This window comes from Corvus brachyrhynchos, unplaced genomic scaffold (assembly GCF_000691975.1).
Source record: "Corvus brachyrhynchos isolate BGI_N302 unplaced genomic scaffold, ASM69197v1 scaffold28, whole genome shotgun sequence".
NCBI lineage: Eukaryota > Metazoa > Chordata > Aves > Passeriformes > Corvidae > Corvus > Corvus brachyrhynchos.
This window is the reverse complement of record NW_008246058.1, coordinates 322,783-339,987: the sequence shown is the minus strand read 5'-3', so window position 1 is coordinate 339,987 and position 17,205 is coordinate 322,783. Positions and strand designations below refer to the sequence as shown.

Below are 17,205 nucleotides of genomic sequence, written 5' to 3'. Positions count from 1 at the left end.
TCTCGTTGTAGGGAAGCAACAGCTTCCAAAGCAGAAGAGACTACGGTATAATGCAGATTTCAGTTGACTGAGGAGGTAGAACTTTAGACATCTTGGCAACTTTCCTGTGTTTCAGGAGCCATTCCAGTTTGTTTTGTGATGCTGACCCAGGAATTAAAACATCTCCTGAAAGGCAGAACTGTTCATGGTGTTTGAGTGACTGTGTTCTGAAATGCCAAGTAATCCCTATGTGTCTATCTCAATCCCTAAGCTTGAGAACGTGAAGGTTCCGTTAATTGTAACTCCTAGAGTTGTATCCAGGCCTATGCTCTTACCCCAGCTTCTCATTGTTACCCGTCTCATCCTCATGTATGCAAGGCAGTAGCTTTATCCACATGAAATCCTGTAGCAAAACAGAAGTGAGCAGCCAGTGTTAAAGCAAAAATATAACTCTTTTCCTTGCCGGGAAAGAGGGCCACATGTCCAGTAGTATGAAGAAGTGCAACGGAATGGGAAATGTGGAATATCTAAATTAGAAAATTTAAAACTGAAACTGGGCGTGGGGAGAGTGGCACAAAGAAATTTCCCGTCAGTCTGCTGTGCTGTCTGGAGTTGGGACTGGGAAGAAAAGGTGTGACCAGCTTGAGCATCTGGGAGGCATTCTGTAGCCTGGACCTAGTCACCAAAGTGCTGAGACTTTTAGCCAAGTATATATATTTTTACCAGTAGCTGGCCAACCTGCTGACCAAAAGTATAGTTTGAAAGCTCTAGAGGCCTATGGCACCCCTCAAGAACTGTTTCTGACCCATCTCTGGCCACCCTGGAGATAGGATAAGTGTTTCTGCTTAGCGTGTTACCTTTCAACCATGCCTTTTGTAGCATCTTTCTTCTCCTTCAGTGTCCGTCTCAATCCAGAGGTGCTCCAGCCTCTTTTCTTCTGTGTTAGGTGTTGCTCCTTAGCCTGACACAAAGTGGGAACAAGGTGGTAGGAGAGGTGCAGGTGTTGCAGTCTCTCTTCTCAGTGGAGTGTTAAGTAAGTTAGTTGGCTTGGCCTTTGAGCACACACGACATTTACAGTACTGTCACCTGCAACTGTCTTCTGCACCTGGAAAGTGTTCAAGGATGCAGCATTCTGAAAATGGGTCATCTGGGTTAGAGAATAGCGTAGGGTCAAGGTGAAGCTGGGCTTTGAACAGGATTGTGTGGAACTGGGAGGCTACTTCTGTGCAAGGATCATCACTGTCCTGGAGGGACTCCATTCACCATTACCCATGGATGTTGGGAGGAGCCAGGCATTTGGACAGAGATAGGTCAAAATATTTGCGTTAAGTAGCAGGAGTAGAAAGAGGTTGCTGTGATAATGCCTCTCCTTCTTTATTTCTTTTATTCTGAATTAAATAGTAGGTAAAGAATGTCCTCCTGGCTCGGTGTGTTACTGGATGTGCACAGTGGGTGTTTTGTCAGTATTAGGAGTCTGCTTCATGCTCTGCTGTTTGCCTGGAAGGAAGAATAATAGCAGTTCATGTGCTTCAGAGAATACACAAAGCACTATGAGCCTCTGTTTTGCTCCCTGTCTCCTTTAGTCCAGTAGTTTACTTACATCACATTTTTCACTGATTTATGAAACACCTTGGTATAAAATCAGTATTTGTTTAGAAATAGGAGTACGATGAAACAAAACCTCTGTGTTTTTTTTTTTTTTTTTTGCTGCTGGATTTATCATGTAGAACTCATTTCCCAACTGCAACCCAAATACAGAAGGCAGGAATGAAAGTTGGGCTTTGCCCGTTCGCTTTTTTTCCGCTGAACAGATTATCAGTGCCAGCTGTGATGAAGAGGGGTCAAGGAGATTTTTGTAAATGTGTCTTTCTAGTCTTCTAAAGCCTCTTTTTTGTATTGCTTTAGTGATAGTGGACAGAGAAGTAAGTGACATTGGCCACCTTAATAGGAATATAAGTAAGGACAGGAGTTAACAAGCAAAACTCATAATGTCATAGAGCTTCTTCCTCTGGAACCAGATTAGTTTTAGGTCATTTTAATGCTGTATTAAAAATAGAGAGTGACGGTACTATCTCAGAGCAGGAAAGGAGGAGGCGGTGTTGAGGAGAACAGAAATGGGCAAGTAAAACAAAGTTACTATGTGAAACCAACAAAGGTGGGAGAAAGGAGAGACAGTATGGAAACACTACAGGTGGCGGAACTTAAGGATTGCAACTGGAGAACCTGATGTAATGGAAAACTTTCTTTTAATGGATTAGAAGTCTTTAAAATGCACTGTCTCAAAGATAATATCTTCTGGGTGTTTTGTTTTAATTGCTACAGGCTCTGAAAAGAATACTTAATTGAAGAAGCTTGGTGGTGAGCATTATTTGACTAGCTTGGATTTTTTTCCTACTTCTTGTTAGTATCTTCACAGGCATTGTGATTTCTTGCTTTCACAAAAAACTTATATTCAAACTTTTTTCACACGCTTTTCACCATAGCAAGGTGTGCATCTCTCCATGCTGATTCCAGCATGCAGCGCTGTGGGTTTGGGGAAGAGGGGCTGGAAAGCTGGCAGAAAAGGACCTGTGAGTGTTGGTCAACAGTGGCTGAACATGAGCCGGTGTGTGCCCAGGTGGCCAAGAAGGTCAATGGCATCTTGGCCTATGTCAGCAATAGTGTGGCCAGCAGGACCAGGACAGTGACTACCCCTGTACTTGGCACTGTGAGGCCTCACCTTGAATCCTGTGTCCACTTCTGTGCCCCTCACTGCAAGAAAGTGATTGAGTGGCTGGAGCATATCCAGAGGAGGTCAACAAAGCTGGGGAAGGGTCTGGAGCACAAGTCCTGTGCGGAGCAGCTGGGGGTGTTCAGCCTGGAGAAAAGGAGGCGTGGGGGGGACCTTATCACTCTGTACAACTCCTTGAAAGGAGGCTGGAGCCAGGTGGGGGTTGGTCTCTTCCCCCAGGTAACAAGAGGATAAGAGGAAACGGCCTCAAGTTGCACCAGGGGAGGTTTAGACTGGATATTAAGAATTAATTAAGAATATCGCAGAAAAGACAGTCAGGCACTGGAATAGGCTGCCCAGGGTGGAGTCACCATCCCTGGAAGTGTTCAATATGTGTGGATATGGCACTTCAGGTCATTGTTTAATGTCCAGCATCCTGTTGGTTCTGGGTTGATGGTTGGATTTGATAATTTCAGAGGTCTTTTCCAATGTTAACGATTCTATGATTCCAGTTTAGAAGAACTCTTCTTGAAGTCATATCACACCAGAATTAACTTTAACGTTTTAGCTTACTGTAAGAAATTCTAAGGAGAAAGCTGGTTTTTTGGGTGTTGTTTTCATTTGTTTCAAATAAACTGAGCACCAAAATACTTTTTTAAATAAATGTAAAATTGCCAAACTTAGGTATGGATGGAATTTTCCCTGTTAGGTGTTACTGAGGGTTTGCTGTCATGGGGGTCAGTAGTTCACATCAAGATGAATATTGTGTTCTCAAGATAAAAATTTCATCCCCGTGGTGGACATTTTCTTTGGTGCATTTCGGTGGAGAGAGACTGGAAACCAGCCACTTAGAAGTCAGCTGGCACTTGAGTGAGGGGAGGAGAGGCTCATCTAGGGGATGAGACTTCATCCTGTCTAAGTGATGAGTCCACTGTGCCCTCTGGGAGTGCATTCCAGGGACATTGCAATGGCTGATCAGCGTGGCCTTACAGCAGTTGCTCTTTTTATAGCAGGTTGAAGAATATTTTTAATTATCTCCCTTACATGGCTGGAATAATTTCCTTGTTATAAAATGTCTGATCTCCTTTTCATAGTGGAATGGGAATGCCCTTGAAAGTAATTTTATTTCTGAATTAAATGCATCAACTGATAATAACGGTTCAGAAATAACCAGGTATAGTAAGTGGTTATAGTTGAAGTGTTATTTTATGCACTTTCATCAGGATATTTGAAAGAAATTTATTTTATTTATATTTCTCATCTCAGATACAGAAAAATAAATAAAATGAAAGTTTAATGTATTAAAGTCAAGTAAATTTTTACATAGTTATATTTAAGTACATTGAGCAACCAAATGTAATTTTAATATTGCTCAGTTTCTTGATACTAGCAAAACATATATTTTTCTGTAGATTGAAAATTCTATGTTAATTATACCATTTTTTGATAGAGTAAGATTTTTTTTAAAAAAAAGCTTGGAAGATAGAAAATAAAGTTAGGGATGACCAGATCCAGGGACTTGGGACATAACAAAAATATTCAGTGAGTGAACATGAAATCTTGCTTCAGGTTATTCATGCTCTCTAAACAGTTGACAACAATATTAGACAACAGTTCAAAACTTTGGAAGAAATTCCAGTATTAGATAAAACAGATTATTTATTTTCCCTTTTCCTAGGTTTTGATAAAGAAGAAAATAATGTGGGAGTTTTAAACTCGATGGGCAGAACTTAGTGTTTTATGTTTAAACCCACCTTGAAGGTTTTGCTTTTCTGCAATTTTGTATGAGTAAGATATAGCATGAATATTCAGACACACTAATTTGAAATACAGCTTTATTGTAATATGCATTTTTCTAATTTACACCATAGGGTTTTCTGTAGTAAACTATGTGGTGACAGTTTCTGTGCAGCTCATTGTTTTCTCTGAGTTTATTAGCACTAATCTCCTAAGTCTAGAATTGGTATGGAATTTTTATGTAGTGGAAATTATTAGCTGTGTTTTTATTAAAAACAGTAGTTATAATTTCTAGGGTTTATAAAAATGTCTGTATGAAAATCCTGTATTTGAGTTGCCCAAGTGGATGTAATATAGGAAGTGAAACAATAAAATGCTGAGAATCAATGGGAAGCCAGAAAGTGACTTCAGAATTGCTTAACTCAAAATTTATTTTCTACCTGATGTGTCATAATCATGTTAATGATTTAAATTCTGTAATCCTTGCTTCCTAAACTCAGAAGTATTATTAGATATAATGTTAATTTCTTTATTTTTAGACTCTTTCTTTGTTCTTAGATGTAAACCTTCCTGTTTAAAAGTCTTTTTGGTCAGTAGTCTGCCTTAAATACATTTCTCTCTGTCCATTCTCCAGGAAGACCAAGTGAGTAGGTTTTGCTAAAATATTTATCACTCTGCAGTGATATGTGGCAGCTGACTGAAGGTAGTTTTTCCTGAAACTATGTGGGTTTTTTGCTTCTAGTCAGAGAAATAATGAACTGTGTGTTCTGGGCAAGTTGAAGCAATGAAACTAACTGTGCAGTTTCATTCGAGGAGCTGTGAATCACACATTGACAATGTATCTTTTATCCTGTTCTCTTTTCTTGTGCCTGGCCTTGTTAACAGAATTTGATACTGAAGTTTTTCACGTGTTTGGTGGCTTTATGCAGATGTCACTGAGCTGATCAGATAAGCTTACAGTGTTGCTGAGCCCTCATGGGAAGTAACCGCAGCTATGCGAGTGTGAGAGAGCAAATTTCTGGGAAAGGAGACAGTTCTCCGAGAGTGAATTCATATCCAGCATGAGGCAGTATGTGCAAGTTCCAACTGTTGAGAAAGAAAAAGCCTATGATTATAATTCTGCTTTTGAGCCGAGACCATGTATGTGCTTGGGTAGGTGAACTTGCCATTTTCTGATAGCGGGGGCTGTATCTTACTGCTGTTGTTGTGTAGAATAAATACAGTAAAAAGAAGTACCCGTGCAGCTGGTAAATGTGTACAGTTTTAACATGTAAAATGCAGATTATAGGACTCCTTTAGCAGAAGAGAATATGCATGTTTGAACTTGATAAAAATCCTACTATTGGAGAAGCAAACAAGTATTTTTTAAACCTTTTACATTAACTATCATGTTACAGTGTGGAATTCTCTGTAGAGATTGCTTTAACCTTTATATTTACTTGTATAAAGTGATGTAAAGATGTTTGCAAGGGGGAGGCCATTAAAATGCGAATTTTGCCTGACACTAAAAAGGAATTGTCATAGGATTTTTCGTTGATAAACCTGCATAAAATGGAACAGGTTCTTTTTACCTGACTCTGTTCTACAGACCTACAAAAGAGTTTATTTATGTGGAACGAATATGTTTATTTGTATAAATTTTTATCTATGTTAAATTGGTATCCAAGAAGTAGGGAATCCGTTTTCAGTTACTCACCTTCAATCCATCTTTTACAAGATTTATCATTTTGGTCTGTGTACTAAAGTGTTCCGAAATTTTTATGGGTTATTTTTGTTGTAAGTTGTTGACTTGATTTTTGTGGGATTTTGTTTTGTTCTCTTTTTTTTTATATTCATACATTCTTTAAACCTGTTCCTATGATTTTATTAACCTATATTGTTATATCAAAATGGTATAGCTGAGCAATGATTAGTAGTTTTTCCACAAAATCTGTGTCATGACTGTTAATTGTTTTGATTTTTGCTTTTGGTTGTCATTTTTCTCTGTGTTGTTTGGAGTGCCTGTCAGTTTTATTTCTGATAGTGTTCTGCTTGGAGGCTGAAAGCTTTGACAGATTAAATCTCACTTTCTGATACTTGAATGTTCTGTTTAATGTAGAAAGTTCTTTTGATGGTATTAAAGTCATATTAATTTTAGGTTTGTACTTCAATTATAGAGAATTTTTGACAAGTTTGTGGTTTTTTTCCATGTAAACAGTTCTATAATTAAATACATAGCAATGTAAAGATACTACTGAAAATCCAAGATGAGGAGAAAATTTCAAATCTTATGGATACTTACTGTTAGGCCTTTCTTTGGTGTCAAAATTCACTATGTGCCATAAATTTGAAAAGCAGTATTTCAACAATATTATGTTTCCATTACAGTCTGGTAAGGCTGCCAGAATGAGTTGGTACTGTTATCTGATCTTTTTTATCCATCTCAAAGGAGTAACTGTATCCAGATTTTATGTTAAATTTATGTAATTAACACGGGTTTAAAACACCATTTTAAGATTTAAATTGCAGTTCTTTGCGAAGACTTTCTTCTTCTGTCACTTAAAGGAGAAAGTAATTCTAAAGTATTTTTAATTGCCTATTTTGCAATATTTTAGAATATTTCCTGCTCATTATGTTTTAGATAGTTGCATCAAAATATTTTGCTACAGTTATTGTTAGAATATTTTTCTATATTTAGTAGTAATCAAACATACTGTATACTGTGGACCAAAGTTAATGGTCAACCATAAGGTAGAAAACAAGTAGGAAGACCTAGTAAAAAGAGTGCTGAGCCAAGTGCAGAGTTGGATACCCAACTCAAGAAATATTTAGCAATATTATGTCTTTCTTGGGGGATTTTGATGATCTTACTTGAATTTCGCAATGCAGAATGATATACTGGACACTAATACAGCATTCCTTTCTTATTATGATTTGACTTTTAAAATGTTGCACAGCACTGCTCTCAATAGAATATTTTTGTAGAACTGTTTAAATTAACTTCTGTTTTAAGTCAAGTAAGATTTTAACCTCTTTTCATACCTGCATTTTCCAGTGACATATTAAAGAACTCTGATTTTATCTACTTCATACCTGCAGCTTTTATGTAAATGTAGATTTTTACTTTTGTTAGACCTCTGTGAGTAAGACATCAGGAGTGGTATGAAGAACTTGACAGCAGTAACAAAGTACTGTTTAACAAAAAAATTCTCATCATTCCAATTGTTTATTCCTTGAGTGTTTTTTGTTTTCATAATTATGTATTGAAGTCATAAGTCAGTGTTGATGTTACTGGTGATACAGAACTCTCTAATTCATGAGTTGGGGAGAATTCAAGACCATTGGGGAGAACTTGGAGTCAATGCACAGTTTTAAAATCATAGGTTTGTCTTCGATAATTGTTTTTGATTAAATAAATTGCAAGAATTAAGTTGTCAAAGTATGAGCAGAATACAGTTTGCGTCAAAAAGACAAATAGTATCAGAAAACAGGTGTATTAGAGGGAAAATGTCTACTCCTGTAGTCTTGTGATAAAAACTAAGTACAGTAGGTGAAATCCTTGTCATGAGTCTTCCAGATGTTCTGATAAATATGGTTAAAACCACTAAGATTACTGATACATCTTAAGTAAAGAAATAGAAGTCATAATGTTTTTGCAGATAAATTGTAATCATCAAAAGTTTATGCCAAGATACCCTTTATTGTTTTGCATTTTTTACTGTTTTCAGCAGTGTTGTACAATTTTTTTGAGTATGTAAATGGATACCTTTAATAAGGTAAGGTATTTAGCTTTTGTAAGGTATTCAGCTACTCTGAATCTTTCAGGTGTTGAGACTTGAAAGACATGATCTGCATGTATGCTTGATACATTATTATTGAGTGTATTATTGTTTACTCAGTGGCTCTTGTGCATTAGAGCTGCTTTGGTGTTGATCTGAGGCCTGACCAGTGAGTTAGTCTGATGCCCACTGAAATATTTAAAACTTGATTTGTAAAGAAAATTTTTTAAAAAGGGAGTTAAGTCTACCCCGGTAAACAGTTGGACAGATACTTAGAAGCTTTTGTTTGATTGTTTGTTTGTTTGGTGTTGGTTTTTTTGTTTTGTTTTTTTGTTGTTGTTGTTTTTCTGGGTTTTAACCTAACTCCAAAGTTCTAGTAGTTCTAAGTGCTAGAAAAAAGACCAAACAATGCTTTGCAGGTTGGTTACCTTTTTAGAGCAGGCAGTGTGACTTTTAAAATTAATAAAATTGAACTTACATTCATTTGTTCTGATTACATAGATTAGTAGTAGAGTGGGAATGAGATCAAAAAAATTCATTTCTTTGCTTCAAGTGACTGTCATTTCACTGATGCCCAGTAAAAGGAAGGATAAGGGATAAGGAAGGCAGAGCTTGTTTTGTATATTATGGTTTATATTGGTTTATATGGGTGCCTTTAAAACAGATTTCATTTTTGTTTTCTTTTTTTAGACTAATGAACATAATGCACATTGAGATGTTTTGAAACAGTCATTTAGAATGAAGATAAACCCACAAATGAAGTAGCTTTGGTTTTAATATGACTAAATTTTAAAATGCCTTGACTTTTCTGCATTTTTTTAAGTATGAATGACAGGTGCGTTTCTAGTACCCGAGATGCTTGCATATTTTCTCATGTATTGTAGTGTGATAGTCGTTTTGCTTCTTTGACTTACTTGTACTTACTTTCAATTCCCTTGATTTTGCTTTATTGCTGATAGCAAGCTGAATTCAGTGTTATCTTCTTCCTCCATGGTTGTCAGCTTGTCCCTTCAAATGAGTCCCTAGAACTGCATCCTAAATGCTGTTGGGTACATCTCTCTGCAGGAGTTTGCTGCTGCTGCGCTGCGCTGCGACCTCGCTACAAGCGTCTGGTAGACAACATATTTCCTGAAGATCCAAAAGTGAGTCATGACTTTAAAATTCTAAGGGATTGGTGTTTGAAAATTTGTGCTTATAGCTAGTGCTTTAGCAACTTCTAAAAATTTTCTTTTTTCTTTTCTCTTTTAACATCTTACCATAAATTCTGCTTTAGCACATAATAGTTGCAAGAGAGGTTAGTAGATTAATTTATCTAGAGAGGGACCAATATAGATCATCTGGTCTTATTCCATTTCCAAAACAGGGCTGCACACTGAAGAATAAAATTAGTATGTTTTGCTCAGAGAAACAGATTTAATTAAACAAGGTATTCTGCTGCAGAGGTAGCACTTAACTTCATCACTTTTTAAAACCACAAACGCCTGCTTTCTTGTGGTTGCAGGTGTGAACATTCTCTGATTTTCTTCAGGATTTTAATTTTTTAACTCTTGACTTACTGACTCTGAACATTCCTATAGTTCTGATAGACTCTTGTGTCCCAAAAAGGTTTTTCTGATGTTTTTTTAAAATTTCTCCAGGTACCTACCTACAATTTTATTTCTTCATTTCACTGTAACAGTCTTGGAGCTATATTAATGCCTAACTGTTACTCTCTGTAAATAACTTCTCTGTACCGTTTAGTAATGCCTATGCTTACAGATAATCATTTGACGGTTCAGACTGATCAAGAGCTTATGTTTCTGCTGCTCTGTTTTTTTAAGCGTGATACCAAATTTTTGTATCTTTTGTTACATTAGAATTAAGCAGAACAGTCAGTGTTTGCATAATATTTGGCTTATATGTTAAAGTATGTGGGCTTTTCTTTTAAATTGTGTTGTTACTGACTGCCAGTGATTATGTAAGTGCATGTTACTGGCTTTAAAGGAAATGTTTTTCTGTGTATACCGTGTATTGGATGCATGTAATAGTATGGTTTTGTACGTTTATTTGTTCTAATGTAGTTTTTGATACAGGTGTAGAAACACCTGGAATTGCTACGATTGTAGTGTTCTAGTTTAAGCTAAACTCAGTAGCTCTGAGGTGGCACTTTTGCGTCTCTGCTTTGGTTATTAAGTGCAGGACACAGGCCAGTCCACGATGTTTCCCTTGAGTTGCAGACCTTCTCTAAAGTATGAGAAGATTTGCCTGGTAAAATCCATTAATAAATAATGAGTGTTTTAAAAGCTTCTAAGTAATTTATTTGAAAAATAAATGTTCTTATGAACTTCCAGAAAAAAAAAAAAAAAGATAAAAATACAAAAAGCCTTATCCTGCTTACCTAATAGTTATGATTATAACCTCATCTGAGCAGATCCATGTTACAGTTAATGTTGGAACTAATATGTTAATCTTTGATCTTGTTCTGCCAATTAGCCTTAAGGTGCCGGGGGTCAGCCTTGTTCAAGATCTCACACTGAAGGAATAAAATATTTAAACTACAATATAAAATATTTAAACTACAATCTTGTTTGTATAGTTTATCCAAATTATTCATCAAATATACTTTGAGGCGGGTCTGGGAACAGAAAAAAATTACACCGTGCTTGTAGGAAAGAAGTGTGTCTTAGAACTGGTCACATAGCTCATTACATACCTTCTCCTTCCCTCACAAAAAAATGGTGGAGCAAGCTAGTTGCTTCACTTCCTTTAAAAATATTTCAGTTGTTTAATGTTGCTGGTTTTTACAACTAAGCTAATGGCAGTTTTGCTCAGAAGTTTGGGGGTTTTTTCCAGCAGCTTATTTCCATTGGTAAGGCTTTGATCTTTGGATATTAACTAGAAAAAAAGAAAGAGCACTTGGAAAGCTTTATATTTCCTATGAACTCTTTAATTTTCTATTTTGTATTTCTGTTTTTAGGATGGCCTTGTTAAAGCTGACATGGAAAAGCTGACTTTCTATGCAGTTTCTGCACCAGAGAAGCTAGATCGAATTGGGGCTTACCTGGCAGAGAGACTGAGCAGGGATGTGGTCAGACATCGCTATGGGTAAGGAGAGAAGTCACAGCATTAAAAATAGATGCTAACAAGTCATGGAATTTCATCATGTTTGTTCTGATCGAGTCTGGAAGGCAAGACAGCCCCTTTGTGGTCAGTTACCCTTGTCTGGCTGCCAGGTGCCTGTCCAGATGCTCTCACTCCTCCTGCTCAGCCAGATGGAGAAATGGAAAGCTCGTGGGTTGAGATAAGGACAGGGAGATCACTCAGTTCCATCATGGGGAAAAAGAGACTTAACTTGGGGAGGATTGATTTAATTATTGCCAGTTAAAGACAGAGTAGGATAGTGAGAAATGAAAGGAAAGCTTAAAAACATCTTTCCGCCAGCCCTCTTTCTTCCCAGGCTCAGCTTCCCTTCCAAGTCCTTTACCTCCACCTCCACCAAGCAGTGCAGATTAGGAATGGAGACTGTGGTCAGCTCGTACCATCTTGTGTCTCCTGCTTCTTCTTCCTCACACTCTTACCCTGCTCTGGCCTTGGGTCTCTTCTTGTAGACAGTCCTTCAAGAACTGCTCTAGCATGGCTTTTTTCCTCAGGGTGCAGTCCTTTAGGAACAGGCTGCTCCAGCATAGATCCCCCATGGGATTGCAGATCCTGCCAGAAAAGCTCCTGCATGGGCTCTTCTCCATGGGTCCTGCCAGGAGCCTGTATCCAGCAGGGCTTTTCCATAGGCAGCAGCTTCCTTCAGGGTACATCCATCTGCTCCAGCAGGGGGTCCTCCATGGTCTGCACTATGGATATCTGCTTACCTGTGGGCACTTCCAGTGTCCCTGAGGGGCTCAGGTTTGGGAACCGGTGGGTTGGTCTTGGAGCTGACTGGAGCTGGCTGCGTCTGTCGTGGGGGCAGCTCCTGGTTTCTCATGGCAACCACCCCTGCAGCCCCTTGCTGCTAAAACCTGGCTATGTAAGCCTAATACACCCTTGAATGTCAGTCAGGATATAGGGAAACAGGGATATCTTTCTTTTGAGCCCTTTTGGCTGATTCAAATATTTAAGTGAGAAATTCTGAATCTAAGAAGTGGGGAATTGGCAAAGAAAAGCAACATCCATCACAGACCATCATTTTTTGGCCTTCATGACATCAGAAGCTGTTTTTACAACTTCATAGAAAGGGTAAATGGCCAACACTCAATTCCGTACTTCCCTCCCTCCTACATCACCAACCCCCCGAAAAAAAAAAAAAAGAAAGAAAGAAAAAAAGAGAGGAAATATGGATACAGGAAATAGCCCTAAGTGTCATTTTTAAACAATGGTAAATATGTGCCTTCCATTCTTTCTTTTCTTTTTTTTGTGGTAAGATCCTAAATTGAACTAATTGAGTTAATGATAAATGTAATACATCTTTATGTGAGTCTCTCTAATTAATTTTCAGTTATGTTTTAATTGCCATGGAGGCACTGGACCAACTTCTAATGGCTTGCCATTCTCAAAGCATAAAACCATTTGTGGAAAGTTTCCTTCATATGGTGGCCAAGCTTCTGGAATCAGGCGAACCAAAGCTGCAAGTCCTTGGGACTAATTCTGTGAGTAAGCTCAGATGCTGAATCAAATCAGAGTAAATCTTTGCTTGGGAAAGTAGTTTAAGAAGTCTTAAAGGATCTGCCAGTTGACATGAATTGAAAGATGCTGTCTGTAGCAGGGTATATCCTTTGGGCCTAAAAACAGAACAGATACCAGCTGGAGGCAGATAAACTGTTTTCCTTCAGTGTCCCAAATTCTTTTGATGTCTGGGCTCATTCCCTCCAAAAATAACTCCTGAAAGGAACAGAAAAGATGTGTGAGTTCATATTTTAAGTCTTTAAGCAGCCTTCCTGGAGCCAGTGTATAGGTAAGACAGAGTTTTGTTTTCTGGCAACTTGAGCTATGTGGAAAGAGTCTTGTTAGCTGAAAAGTAGCTTTGACTGTTGCAATCTCACCATTTTATCAGCTTAAATATTTCAGGATTCAGATCCAGGCTTGAAGGGTGTAACTAAAAGTGTCAAAATAAAGATCTAGTGATCTAGTTTTCCAGTTAGAGTGATGGGTACAATCAGGGTTATAGCTCTGTCATATTTCCCTTCTAGCCATTGTATTTTTCAGCTGGTAACATTGGAATCTCATAAATCCCAGGACTGTGATGTAGACTGTTTTCACTTAGAGTGACTGCTTTTACATGAGTATAGAGTAGTGCTTGCATTTCATGTAAATTATTGCCATTCTTAACAGTGGGGGAATCAGTAAAACTGTTGGGCTTTTGGGCTGGGTTCCCAGCTGATGAAATCAGGTGGAGTTGGAGTTGCAGAGGTGTACAGGAGGGTGTAGTAAAGTGATGCTACCCCAGAGCAGAATTTCTTGTTGTGATGGAATAAAGAGAGTTTTGCTGTAATGTAGGGTAGAAGTGTCCCCTCATTCCCCCACTAGCAGGGCAGCTTTACTGAGGATAATGAGATCTATATCTCATTATACATATAAAATTTTACTTATTTATTTAAATACTTTTGAGCCAGGCTACCCTGCTTCTTTGATTTGTTTGTATAATAATGCCTGGGCAAGTCCCCTTAGGGAAGTGGTGTTGGAATTTGTTTCCTGGGCTGCCAACTGGCAAGGTGTACATCACTTTCCAGTGGTTTAAAATCCTTGGTGGCAAACAGTTACTGCCAATCTCCACTCTGATGTACAAGGTATGTGTCACTTCAAAATGCATGTTACTGAACAGAACTCCACCTTGGGGTAATCTGTTTGATATTCCTGTCAGTTCCTAAGTCTTTTGTGAGTAAAGGAGATTATTGGACTTCCTGAATTAGGAGATAGTTTGTGTTTGTCTTCTATAAAACTCAGGGAAAAAAAAAAGAAGTTTCCCTAAATAAGAGGTGAAATTCTGTGAGGAGAATTTTTATGGCTCTTCAACAGTATTCCAAAACCTTATTTTAACCTAACCGCTAATTTCCCTAGGTGCCTTCTAGAGTTAATGAGTGAGGACAAAAGATACAAGTCTATTTGTACTGACTTCAGAGGAACAAAGGGTAACAGCTTGTCTGTTACCAAGGGCACTGCCCTACTGTGTTCTTAAATAAATTTTGTTAGTTAGATTAACGAAGAAAGTTTACTGCCATATTCAGCCTTTTTTCTCTCCTCCAAAAGGAAATAAACAAGCAAACAAAAAACCAAGAGGAGATGGTATGGTGACTGAATAATGCTTCATGTGCTTTACCTATTCTGATGTACCACTTTGGAGTGCAAACTGGTATTGTCTAGAGGAGAAGACTGGACTGTATACGAAGTAAATGTCTTTAAACTGGTGAAAAGGCAGCCTTTGGAAAATTTTCGCATAGTACTTTTAGGAAACTCAGTTTAAGGCTCTACAAATTTATAGTCTGCTTACATTTAAAATATATGGGGTATGATTGTGGTTCTAAATAGATTTTGATTATTTTCTACCCAAAGCTTCAGTGAGATAGAATGACAGTGATGTCTTTGAAGTAAAATTCAAGCCTCTTTACTTGAACTGTAGGGTTATTTCAACCTCACAGATTTTGCTTCGGCTTTGGGACTCTTGTGATTGCTTAAAAGTCGGGGTTTCAAATGAAGCAAATCTCTGTACTGAACATCTTTAAGTAATTTAAAGGCTTGAAAAGATTCGGAAACTCCCACTGTCTTCTGAGCGTGTTTTGCTGACTTCCAAATATTTGGTTTCAGGTGCAGTACTTGCTCTACTTGGTGCTCTATATTTTAAGAAAAAAATTAAACTTTCACTTAGCTGTTTGTCATCTTAAATTCATTTTGGACTTCAAACTCCATTTAATTTATAATAGTAGTTGATTTATTTTTGAAAAGCAAACTTGAAGATGACTATTTTAGATAAATAATTGTTTGGGTTTTATTTATGTACTTTTAAGCCTGATCTTGAGGTTACATATAAGTTATTCCTGTGATCTTTATATGTTGCATTTATAAGTTATGTTAGCTTATTTCCTACAGCAGCAGTGATTTTTTTTTTTTAATAGCATAATTGTAAATCTGTTTATGTAAGGCAGATTCTTAAAAACAGGTAAAATTCAATAGTGAATATATTGAATAGGTGTTGGGGTTTTTTTTTATGTAGACCAAATTTCAGGTTGATAAGTCTGTCAGGTTCAAAATGGCTTTTTCTAGCATGAAAGAAATTTTTATGGACCATGTGCTAAGATAGCATATGCTAGTGAGGAAACTGAAAAAATGTGGTGGGAAAAAGTGATATCTCCTCGGCTTATGTGTTATAGGATCTGAAGGCTGATTGCAAAAAGCTTTTCCTTAGAAATTTATGACAATACTTTATTTCTCTCTCAAATTTTCTTGCAGAATTTCAGTAACTGAGTATCATGTAAAACATCTCCATTGCTCATGTACAAATAATTAAATGTATTGCTTAGGTCTAGTGTTTATTACTAGGATAGAAGTGACAAGCTTTAAAATCTTTGACCATGTGGTCAGAATTTTTTGGAATAAGAGATCCAATTTATATCCATTATCTATATCAAATTTATGTATATTTCTAAAGAAAATTTCTTTAGTCAGCAGCTGATCAAGAGCAATTGGATACATAGTTTAGTAAAACTTTCATCTTAATCCATATTTAAAAGACTCAGTTAAATACAAAACATTTTAACCTAATTTGGAATGCTGATGGGGTGAGTTTTTTGTATTTTGCCAGTGAGATATTGGGGTTTCATGTGAAAAATAGCTAATATGTGGAACCCAGTGTCACCACATTCTAGCACAAATGCTTCTTCAGCTGATAGGGTGCTTCCTTTTATAAAGGCAGTTTCTTTGTAGGAGCAGGGAAATAATGATTCCATCAGTGATAGTGTTGAGCTTCCTGTGCACGAGGAGGTGGCTGTTATTGCTGGTTGTCATAATTTGTTATTTAAATGAAGATAAGCTATATCCCAAGTGGAAAAATTATCAACCAGTGCCTGAGACGAGACTTTCATATTTGTTAGTGTTGGCTTATAAAAGCAGTTGGTTTGGGCAGAATTGAAGTGCATAGGTATGTAAAAACAGTATAAAATTTCAACACTTTAAAATTAAGCAATGTCACAATTAATATTCCCAGTAGGGTACTGTTTGCCTTTTCTGCAGCATGCTAATCTGGAAGTATGCAGTGGAAATTTACCCTTAATGCAAGATGCTTCTTTCATTCTATGTACCAATACAGAATTATATGCTGGTAGTGATTTAATACAGAATGGAACAATTCCATCTCTAGGATGCCTGCTCTGTCTTTTTAATAGGAGTTAAAGCTCAGGGAGACAGATTAACACACAGTGCTCTTTCTCATCATGTGGTTTATTAAATTATCTTAGAAATTGTGTGTCTGCATCTGCTAGAATTTGAGTGAGTCCTTTAGGGTCACTCAAAGTTAAGTGTTGCTTCCCCCACTCGTACTTCTGCTCTCTGGTTTTGGAGATCCATGGCCACACTATCATGGCCCTGTAAGCCAACATTCCATTGTGGATTTTGTTACATAACTGTACATGTGGTGATCAGGAGAATTTTCATCCAAGGGGCACAAAGTAAAATAGAATGTGAAATTATCCATCCTATTCCGATAAAACTGAAAGTGTCAGGTGACCCTAGGTATTAATAAAGAAACTAAATCACCAATTTTCATTGCTGAAAACCTTATATTGAGGTTATTTGTTGTGATCATTTTAATACTATATTTGTAAAGTTAATGTATTCAGTGTTTGAAGCTTTTCTCTTTAGGAAGGTTGAAATGCTTGTCCTTTTGGCATTTGTTTGTTGAAGTGCATACATAGCATTCACACTTCTCATTAAGGCTGTAGTGTGTGGTTTGTAAGAGTCTCATGTTTATAAGAGATCATGACTTCCCATGTGACAGTTTCATAATAATGAAATACAGTACCTTGTCCTCTAAAAGGTGGTAACTGCCAGTGTCAGCACCCTCTT

The 17,205-nt window shown here is 37.2% G+C and overlaps 1 protein-coding gene across 1 annotated transcript in view; it reads left to right on the top strand.

Annotated features, from left to right (window-relative positions):
• The first annotated feature begins 5,416 nt into the window (after positions 1-5,416).
• EFR3A (EFR3 homolog A) overlaps positions 5,417-17,205 on the top strand; it is a 57,478-nt gene continuing 45,689 nt past the window's right edge. Inside the window, 4 exon segments of the mRNA XM_017746088.1 lie at positions 5,417-5,578; positions 9,250-9,326; positions 11,141-11,268; positions 12,650-12,800. Of these exon segments, the coding sequence (XP_017601577.1) occupies positions 5,488-5,578; positions 9,250-9,326; positions 11,141-11,268; positions 12,650-12,800 (447 nt within the window). The 5' untranslated portion in view covers positions 5,417-5,487.